Raw genomic sequence first — 10771 nt, 5'->3', positions numbered from 1 at the left:
ATATGTAATGATATAAATTGCCACAAAACATGTGTTTAATATATGCCACGTATACGTGTGCACCTGTGTATATACACGTATAGAAAACGTAGATATAAAATTATCTACCCACATACAGAGAGGAAAAAGTACTGAATATGGATGTATTGCGTATATTGGCTATATTCTCATAGGACAGATGTATGAAAAACATTTTAGTGGAACATTGTTTGCAGCAAATATACAAGATCTGATGGTTGAATGCTAATACATTTTTTGTGTACAATATAAAGCCAGATGCTCAGCTACTGTGGAAGGATGCAGCTCCATCGAAGACTGAGGCCACTAGTGCAAACACTATTTTGGTCAACCAAACAATATTTCAGTCATATATTTATAATCCCACCTTTATATTTAGTCCTTTGTATGCATGAATATTTTGTGTACCCAGACCAGAGGCATAATAACTCCACTCACACAAGAAGCCCCATCTACTTCCCCATTGCCACCCCTTGGTGTGAGGCTACCCCTGAGCAGCATGGCAGAATCACTCTCGATATGTGGACTTACAGAGTGAAGACAAACATTTTGCCAGCAGAATTAAGACCTATATTTTCCAAAAATAACCATCTGGGCCCCTGTTACTGGGGTATGTAGGTGCCATCACAATCCAAGGGGTGTTAGCTAAGCTCCACTAATGTGCCTATTTCTGTTTTACAGGTGGAGACATCAGCCCCTGCTAGACCACATGAGATGTAAATCCTCATGCAGGAAAACTGTGGTTGTGCTATGGATTGAATTCAGATTCAGATCTCAGCTCTCTTCACAAGCTTATTGTTCGACCCTTTCCTGATGATGCATTCAAGGTAAAACAGCCTGCAAATATTTTATAAAGCTTCTGCAAATCACTAGAAAACCATCTCAACTGCAATACTTTGGAAACACTCAGTATTACTGTAGTTACTGCACAACAGCTAGACTCCAATGGTTGTTTTAATCTTGTTTAAGCTATTCTCTCAGCAGGTAACTGAGAGACATAAATTATCTACTACCTGCCAGCAAGGTGCCCATACTGTAGAAGGTTTTTTATGTTACTCAGGAACACATTATATCCAGTTTTGGAAATTCAGTGAAAGAAATGACAGTGTTCTTAACAGTAGGTCCACTTAAACCTAAAGGGGCATGCAGACCTCAGAGTTAAATAAAGCAATAAAAACTGTAATGGAAAAAATTCTAGGAAGAAAAGTTTGGAAAATATCTGTACTCAACTTTTAACTGACTCCTGCAGTACCTACTGCTCTTTTTCCTCTCCTGTATAAAGAGCATCTGTCTACCTGTGGTCCAAAAGTACTTTGATTCTAGACTGAAGGAAACAACAACAATAAAGTACCAAAGTAAAATTCCCATGAAAGCTCACAGCATGTGTGTATTTCTCCTTTGTGCTGTGCATGCTCTGTACAAAAAGTGCACAGTCCTTCAGGACCTCAGAAATGTAAAGGGGTATGATGCAGAAAATGGAAACACTGAGCGATATGCTTGCACAGGGCATCCTTGCAGAGCATTAAGGCTAAGAGCCTTCAAACTAAACTCCATCCTGATTTGCCTTCATGCCATCCCCATTCACTGCAGAGAGTGAATCAGGTGAAAATCACAGACGTGTTACAGCAAAGTAACAGACAGCAGTCTCTCAAGACTCATGAAGTATTTCCACCATTAACAAAATAGTGTTAAAAAGAGTTTATGCAGAAGTATGAAACTGGAATATTCAGCCTAAGACACAATCCTCTACATTACATCCGCACCTTTGTGTCCCTCATTTTGGCGTGCTAATGATCTTTTCTGTAACTTGTTAGCTGATGTGTATGGATACGCTGCATCTGCAGCCCTGCTCCAGGTGCTGAGGAGGCAGGAGTGGAAAGCTGCCTTCAGGCTCTCCCCTCTGACAGCCATCAGCTGGAGGAAAACGCTGTGCAGCTGTGCCTCTTCTCTGAGACCACTCCCATGCAAAGTCCTACAAGGGCTGGTCCTGTCTCTTTTCCTTTTCATCATGTGCAGAAGAGCTGTAGGAAAGGTCACGATGAGCCCAGGGCTTCAATACCATCAATCTGTTGATGGCAACCAGCTCATATGTCTCTTTTCAGCTGATGCAATCAGTGCCATGACACAGATGTCACAAAAATTATAGGAGATAAGACCATAGATTAAAAACAGTTGGCTGAAGCTGAACTAAAGGAAGAGATGGTGCTGGAAGGAAGGAGACCTTGATGCAGCTACGGCAAGGAGGGAATTGTCCTTTCATTTTGGGTGCTATGTGGTTTGGGGTCCCAGTGTGGAATACTGGATTGCCCCTGGATTCAGTTTGGCTTGCAAAGTGCTTGTGTCTTTTTCTGTCTGCTCTACTGTCATTTTTCTGTGTGGTAAAGGTGATTCATTTTACCTTTTGTGAGAAACTGCCAGAGACTTGCTCAGGTTAAAATGAGAACAAAGAATAAAGCTTGTCAAATAAAGCAGCAACATATAGGAAATACAGAAGGTGCAATTCCTTACAGACATACTTACTGTCAGTCCAGTTTTGTATTTTATTCTTGGTAAAATAGGCATTTGAATATAGACAGACAAGTAAGGATTAGCAGTCCCAACGCAGACTTTGGAAACGAACCTCATCTGAAACTGTCTGGTTTTATAGCCCTGGGCAAATCACATAATCTCTCTGCTACTGTTTTCTGATCTATAATCTAAGGGCAGTAATTCTTTCTTGCCTCTCAGTGGTGAATTAATGCGTGCTCTGACACCCATTTATTTGGGGTGCCCTATACCAATATTACAATTATGAAGAAGCAAGTGGCATGTTATGTTAATGCCAAATAGATACAGGGTAAAACTTGGATACTACTGTAATGAGTTCATTAGTAATGCACAACTGGATTGATTAAGTACTTGCCACTGGAAAGCTCAGTCCAGACCTGATACTTGATATATTATTTTGACCTGAGACAAATGCTCAATGATTTTGTCTTTTAAGTTCAGGCAATGCCTGTCACGTCAATACAAATTATTGAGCTGAACTGAAAGAAAGAAGCTGTAGTTGTCACAAGGATACCCTCTTTATTTTCTTCTGTATATAACAATTGTGGCTTTCCAAACTGGACTATTTTTTTTTTTGATTAATCTTTCAGAAAATCCACCACACTGAGGTTACTTTTGCATTGCCTGGTACTGGTAACTGTGATGCGAAGCGTCAGAAGATATAACAGTTTCCTACACAAAGGAGTCACAGGAGGATTCAAACGGTCTTTGAGGACCTGGATATCCAACTGAGATTAGAGGTCTGGATGAGTCAGGGTAGTTGTGTGCAGAAGCCTTTCAGCTCGGGGCTAGTGATCTGGAGGTGAGCTGCGTCTGGAAGAGGTGGCCTGTTCCTGGAGGGTTTGATCGCTTGTTTGAAATGGCTTCAACCGGGGATCCAACGCCTTTTGCTGGCAGGCTGATTATTTTATTGTTTTGGGTCCTTCCACTGTAGATGAAGAGATTCCTGCCTTTCGTTTCCTCCCCTAAGTCCCTCTCTGGCTGTGCGTCCTTCCTCATCCCAACCTCCTGTCGGTTCCTGCTCTGCTCTGCTTGGGCATTCGCTGGCATTTTAAGGTGAAGCTAAGAATTGCCAGCCCTATTTGGAGAATGGGAAGTGAGGTGTAGCACTGTGAAATGGTTTGCTAAAGGTTAGCCAGCTGTGACTGAGGAAGGCGCGCACTGTTCCCACCGCAAAAAGATGCCACAAAAGTGTAAATGCTCATAGTAATAACTTTCTCGATGTGTATTTCTGCTTTGCAAAATTACATCTCCACCAGGGGACTTGTTAATGTCAACGGTGTTCAGTTTTCATGATCATCGCTTGAAGTGATCAGTCAGCTGTATGGATCTACAAATTGCTCCCTTGAAGCCAGCCTCTTGGTGTAATGCTCAGGCGACAGCCAGCCGCAAGGATCAGACTCAAAGAGACGCCTTTGATTTCCCTTTGATGTTTCCGAGCCAAGCAACGATTTCACGCGGCCACTGGGCTGCAGGTGAGGATCCCGCCTGGTTGTGGGAAGCCAATTTTAACACCTCTGACCCACTTTGGTGCTCAGATTACTGGAGGACAGCCGGGATATTGTGGTGAGGCAGAGTGAGGACGCTGCATGTGCTGAACTGGGGCCATGGGTTGAGTTGCTGGCCTGGGTGCAGCCAGGCAGTGCTGTTATAGTGCAGGTCACACAGACTGAGCCAGGTCAGAGAGCTGTTTGTTACAGATCCAGCTCAGGCTCCCTGCATTTATTCCCCTGCAGTTCGGCACTGCTGGACCGCAGGGCTCTCGTTTAGGTTTTAAGGGGTGAGAGGACCGCAGGACTCTCCTTTAGGTTTTAAGACACGTGAGGACCGGAGGGCTCTCCTTTAGGATTTAAGGCATGCAAGGACCGCAAGGCTCTCCTCTAGGATTTAAGACATGTGAGGACTGCAGGGCTCTCCTCTAGGTTTTAAGGGGTGAGAGGACCACAGGACTCTCCTTTATGATTTAAGGTGTGAGACGAAGGCAGGACTCCTCCTTAGGATTTAAGACATGTGAGGACCACAGGGCTCTCCTTCAGGATTTAAGGCGTGAGAGGACCACAGGGCTCTCCTTCACGATTTAAGGCTTTTGAGGTCAACAGGGCTCTCTTTTAGGATTTAAGGTGTGAGAGGACCACAGGGCTGTCCTTCAGGATTTAAGACCTGTGAGTACCAGGCGGCTCTCCTCCTCAACCTGCCCCTTTCCCCCAGAGCAGGAGCCCCCTCAGCGCCCTGGGGGTGGCGCCGCGCCTACAACCCCCAGCATGCCCCGGGGCGGCGGGGCGGGGCCGGCCGGAGCGCGCGCGCGCGCCGCCAGACGTGGCAGGCAGGCAGCAGCCGCATCCCGCTCCGATCCCGATCCCGCAGCGGCGGGGGCTCGGCGATGGCTGCGGCGGGGCTGGGCGCGGGGGCTGCGCGCCGCGGGCGGCTCCCGGGGCCGGGACCGGGGCCGGGGTTGTTGCTGGGGCTGCTGCTGCTGCTGCTGCTGGGCATGGCGGTGAGTGACGGGACGGGACGGGACGGGACGCGGGGGTGTCCCCGTGCCCCGCGGCGGGAGGAGTTGGGCGAAGTTGGGAGCGGGATGGGGCTGGGTGCAGCGCCCCGCTGTGAGCATCGCCCCTTCCCTGCCCCTCCTCGCCTCCCTTCCCATCCCTGCCCTTCTTTCCCTTCCCCTCTCCCCGCTGTGGAGCGAGCGGGGCTGCCTCGCTGGCTCCGGGGCGTGAGCTCCTCCTGGTCCTGCAGCCTGGGCACACGGAGTTAATAATTAATGGGTAATTACCGCAATTCCCCCAGCACGCCAGGGCTGAAATGCGGGGCCTCGCAGCGCGCAGCTCGTGGGTGCAGCCCCGGCGTGGCACCGCCGCCTGCGCCCTGCTCGCTGCGGGACGGGGAGCCCCCTGTACCCTGCAGCTGGGGCGGTGCTGGGCTGCCTCCTCCCGACCCCCTCTAAATTATTTATCGAGTTCCAGTGAGACTGAGGCGAACTCTTCCTGAAATGCTGGAGAGGTCTCGGAGTGCCTTGTCCCACCCCGCCTGCCTGCGCCTCCTCTCCGATGCGCTCAGCGGTCCTGTTGGCAGCGTGCGCCCAGCGCTGGGCATGTGCTGTGCACCAACTGGACCCAATTTCCCTCCTTTTCGAGACATAAACGTGGGGAGTTAGCTGTAACATTGCCTTCCACGTCCGCTGAGACTGTAGACTTTCATTTACTGTAACATTCATTTTATGTTAATGCAAGTGTTTTGCTGTGAGTTCCCCTCGTAGGTGGAGAGATCTTCCAGGTGAAATAAGGCTTTCCTCCTGTGAATACATTGCTTCCAGCTATTCTAGTTACCCTTCTTTGGACCTTTTATATCGCGGACCTGTTGCCTTTGAGAGGAGCAGAGTAGGCTTGCCATTGTCAGTGAAATTATATGATGCCATTATAATTTATCCACATTATTCTCTCTTCCCCTTCTTAACTTGCCCGAGCATTTTATTTGCTCTGTGATGCTGCATGCTGAGCAGATGTCTTCATTGAGCTGTTGATTCAGCTAATTCTTTCCCCTTTGCTGTGTACAAGTAGTTTAAATTATTTCTTCCAATTTGCATTATCTTGCACTTGAAGGTGTGATTTTTCATCTTGAAATATGTAACTCGCTCTACGCCAGGATTAAAAAAAACAACAAAAAACTAGCCTACAGCTGTGACATTGCAAAACCTGCTTTTAATTTTTTCTTGAGTCAATGTTTGCAAAGGCAGTGAGGCTGCTTAAATCAGGATGTTCTCGGTGTGCAGAGTTAAAGTGCAGGTAATGCCGGCCGCTCGGTGGGACAGAGGTTAATGAGAACATTGTCTTTCTTTGTAGCCCTGCCTTTCTTGATGTTTACGGTTTAGGTTGACACAGCTAGTTCTTTATGTACACAAATGTGATTTATTTATTTATTTTTTTTCTTCTGGAAGTGCTGAGTGCCAGCAGTGCACCTGGGATAGCAGCTAGAGCTGTGCATGCTTGGTGCTCCTAAAATACAGGGGTCATTTTTTAAAACAGGACCCAAAATTTGAGGCAGCTTCCGAGAATTGAAGTCCTTATCTCTGCGGGACTTCCTGCGTTTGTCGAAGTAAAGCTGCAAAGCTGGATGAACAAAATGCTGCAAGGTTTTCCGAGGGAAGATGCTCGGTTATCTTCCGCATCGCTGCAAATCCGTGGCGCGCGCGGGGAAGGACTTGTGGCCGTCTCCGCCTGCCGTGGAGGTTTTATTCTTAAATGACTTGGAGAGTCATAGGGAAATTGTGGTTTCACTTCAGAGATACTTCCCTGTTTCGGAATGTCGAGTGGTTGACTAAATCCTGTGCTGGAGGGGCTGAACATGCCGGTGGAGGCGCTGGGAAGGAGTTTGCTTCAACGAGGGGGATTTGTATTCCTCCGAAGTGTCAGGTGCTGTGTCTTCTCTCTACCAGAGGCCAGCCGCTGCTTCCAGCAGGACTGCACATCTGGGATACGTTTGCTGTGCAAGCACCTCCTGAACGTTATCTCAGGCTGACGTGGCAGAGATCAGTTAGTGCTCGGCGTGCTGGTGTGGCAGCAGGGAAACTGAGTCAGGACAGCTTGGCCAACTTACAGCCTTCAGGAAGCACGAGGCTGCTCGCCCTGGTGCCATTCATGCGCGGTGCCTTCAAAGAAAGCTTTTAAGGCAACGTGTCAGGCTGCCTCAGCCTGAAATCTGAGCGGGTCCCAGGTAACGTCACTGGATGTGGCTTTTTGATGTCGTGGACCTTGGGCTCGAGTTGAGCAGCGCCTCTTTGCTCACTGTTCCTGTTTGTGCTGCAGGTGTTGCTTTGGGAAGTGCCTCGCTGCACTTGGAGCAATGGCACTGCAGAGAGTAAATCCCTCACTGACTGCCCTGCTTTGTCTTCTGCCTCTTTAAATATAGATTTTATAAAACTTGCGGCAAGGGCTGTGCTCCGTCTCCTTAGATGCCCTACCCAAATTAAACCTTGGCTTTCAGGGCTGGTTTTGTTACACAGCTCTGTACCTTATGTGGTGGCATTTTGAATCCATGGGCATCGGTGCCGAAACTCCCCTTCCCTTTAGAAGGACTGGGGCATTGCTGCAAGCACGGCGTGGTCACCAGAAGTGATGTTTCTGCCGAGAGCAGCGGGCACTTGGCCACGAGTGCCGTGTTTGTTCTGTTGTTGGCCATTTCTTTCGCTTTTCAGCGACGTGGTTCCTTGGGTTCCCCCATTTCAGTAAAATGGGGGTACTGAGACTAACCTTCCTTCAAAGCTGCTTTTGGAGGTGTGTGCATGGAGAAACTCAATGCAGCTTGGAACCAGCATCACAAACTTAACGTTGCCTTAAATTCCTTGATGCGGATGGGGTTGCTTTGGAAGGAAGGTAGGGTTTACCTTGATCCTGCCACCATTTTGAGCGTGTGAATCACAGGAAATGGTGGTCTCAAAGCAGGTATTAAATTTTGTCACTTTGCTAGCTGGGAGCAGCAGGTAGCGTTCATGGAGAGCACTGAGCCTTGTGTGCTTGCAGAACGAAAGTAAGAGGTAATCTTTTTTTTGGGTGTGCCGTGGGTCCTGCGTGCTTGGGTCCATAGTCCTGGAGCAGATTTGCTGAGTAGTTGCAGACAGCCTCCTTCTCTCCACCTCTCCAATTTTTTGGGAGATAGGACACCATGGGCATGTGGTTGTGCACAGCTCTAGGATCGCCGGCTCGCTCAGATGCTGCCTTTGTTTTGTCTCTCACAGATCTCTTTTTTTTTTTTGCTCCAGCTGTTTAAATTAAGCTTATTCGCCTCTCACCTGGCAGAAAAATGTGAGGATTAATTAGTTAATATTTGTGCAATGCTTTGAAGATAATGAATGCCGTTGAAGTGCTAAGGATTTTCAGGTGCTGTTTTTTGCCCTCTCTTCTTTAAGTCCCATAAATAGTGGCTTTGTCTTCCTTTTATAGCACCTTCTACCTGCCTCTTGTGCTAGGCGATAGTTCTTTAAACTTCTTCAAAATCCAATTTTTAGTGGGGGATTATGTTGCGTGTGCCTTCCTCGTGCCCTTAGTTTTTGAAGTTATCCAAATATGCTTGTTCAGAAGTGACACCTGAAATACTTTTTTATCACCAGCTTGTTTAATATATATTGCGGCACTGCCTGGCTTGAAGAGAGAGAGCGAGCTTCGCGTTCATAATAAGGAGAAAGTTCTTTGTCAGCATTAGTAATTGACCCTATTACAGTTGGTTGTTAATTAGCAAATAGTTGCACGGTTTTTCCTTCACTAAGCATTTGAAAACCAGAGATAAACCATACAATTAATTGGCTACGTGGAGCTTTGCACCAACCTTTAATACAGACTGTTATGCCTGTAGCTTATGTTTCTTAAAACCCAGTGTTTAAGAACAATATGAACAGTAGAGACTAGTCAAATCTTGACGTCGCCATGGTATTTTTGCTATCTTCTATATTTGGAAAGCGAACATAGCGAGCACCACGTTAAGTTGAATGTCTTATTTGTTGCATTCTTCAGTCTAAGTTTAAGGAATATGAGGACACCGTGTCAGGATTTTAATTTGCCTTCCTTTGTGAGCAGAAGAAGATAAGACACTTGTCTCTTTCAGACATGACCCACCGCAGTAAAATGTCAGCAGCTCTTGTTTTTTTTTTTTAATTTCTTGTATGGCTTGAGGTGAGCATTAACTGATCTGGATTATATACAGAATAAGAATGTGCCCTTCCGTGGAGCTCAAGGGGAAATGAACAGAGAAGGAACAGAAGTGTCCAGTGGGCCTGTCTGCAGAAGTGAATCCGTCGGGCAAGAACGTGGCTCCTGAGTGCTCTCGGTCACCTCAAGCAGAAGTCCTCGGTCTTCTGGCAGCTTGTGATAGCTGGAGCGCTCCTCAGAACCTGTGAGAGGCTTTTTGGACCCGTCGCAGGTGATGTCCTGTGGCCTCTGTGCTGGTGGCCATGAGCACGCCGCAGTATGGGAGCCCTGGTGGTTGTCCTTAGGAAAATGTGGTGGTGTGGTCCCAGTGGGACTGTAGGGGCTTCAGGTGTGATTGCTGAAATCGGAGAGCAAAGTGTGTCCCTTTCTCTTGCCCTTCCTTCAATTAATCAATTCTTAGCAGGCTTCCTGGAGGTACCTTTGGGTAAAAGAGAGAACCCCGTCTCCCCTCATCTGGTTTGATTAAAATGTTTTTACAGCTATTTTAGATATTAATCATGAATGAAATCAGGGGACTGTCCTGCTTATCACTATCCATCCTGGAAGACATTTGTTACAAATGGCTCAGTGATCACAGCAGCACAGCCCTGAATGTAAATAGCTGAGGAGGGAGGGCTTGAGTGAAAAGCAAGCAATTATTGCACAAGGTCAAGAGCGGTTTGTATGATGAAAAAGGAAGATAAAACATCTGCAGTCAAACGGTGATTCTTGTAAACATGAGAGCTTTGGATTTGAACATCGTGTATTTTAAGCTAGAACAAACTGGGGGGAAGGGAGCAACACATCTGTTCTTCTACAGCTCTCACCTGGAGATAACTCAGAGCTGGTATGCTCAGTACGAGCCCTCCACCTGCACCCTAGGACCTGTCCATGTCGTGGGCTTGTCTGGGGGTTTACAGAGCGGCACCACTGCAGGACAGGGATGTGCCCTCAAGTGAAGTGTGTGTCCTGCTGCAGGCTTTGTTCTGGGAACTGAGATGGGAAGGACAGGTGAGGTCTGGTCTTGTTCTTGGGGTTTCTTATCTTTTTTTTTTTCCCCCCACCACATTTGGATGTAGCAGGCAAGACATCTTTTTCGAGTGTGAAACGTTCTTCCCCCCTCCAAAGAAATGAACTATGAAATTAAATTTTGTGATCTCCGTTACTGCTTGGAATTCTGCGGCAGGTTTGGTTTTCAGCTAAATTCCCATAAAATGCCTTGTCAGACACAATCTGTTTCATATGCACAAGGTCACTCATTGACCATATTTATGGTGGGTTGAATGCTGTTGTCCCAAAATGAGAATGACATCAGTGGGTGACTAAGCTAGGGCAGAAATCAAAGTCAATATGTTGCTGGAAAATGGGCTTTTGAAATGGTGCTCAAGTGTAAGACTCTGCTCCTGCCAAGCAGCAGTTGCGCTGGAATCGGTGTTCGCGTCGGTCCTAGCTCTTCTTGATGAACAGTCTGCAAATTGTCTACCTAATTATACATGCAAGTGTTAGTGTGTGCATAAAAACTGAAT

General features: G+C 47.1%; 1 protein-coding gene across 1 annotated transcript in view; it reads left to right on the top strand.

Moving 5' to 3' along the window:
• The first annotated feature begins 4924 nt into the window (after window positions 1-4924).
• PDIA5 (protein disulfide isomerase family A member 5) overlaps window positions 4925-10771 on the top strand; it is a 96676-nt gene continuing 90829 nt past the window's right edge. The window contains exon 1 of the mRNA XM_084289610.1: window positions 4925-5059. Coding sequence (XP_084145736.1) covers window positions 4946-5059 — 114 coding nt within the window. The 5' untranslated portion in view covers window positions 4925-4945. The remainder of the gene's footprint in view (window positions 5060-10771) is intronic.

This window comes from Netta rufina (assembly GCF_964035555.1).
Source record: "Netta rufina genome assembly, chromosome: 6".
Lineage (NCBI taxonomy): Eukaryota > Metazoa > Chordata > Aves > Anseriformes > Anatidae > Netta > Netta rufina.
This window is presented reverse-complemented; position numbering and strand designations above follow the sequence as displayed.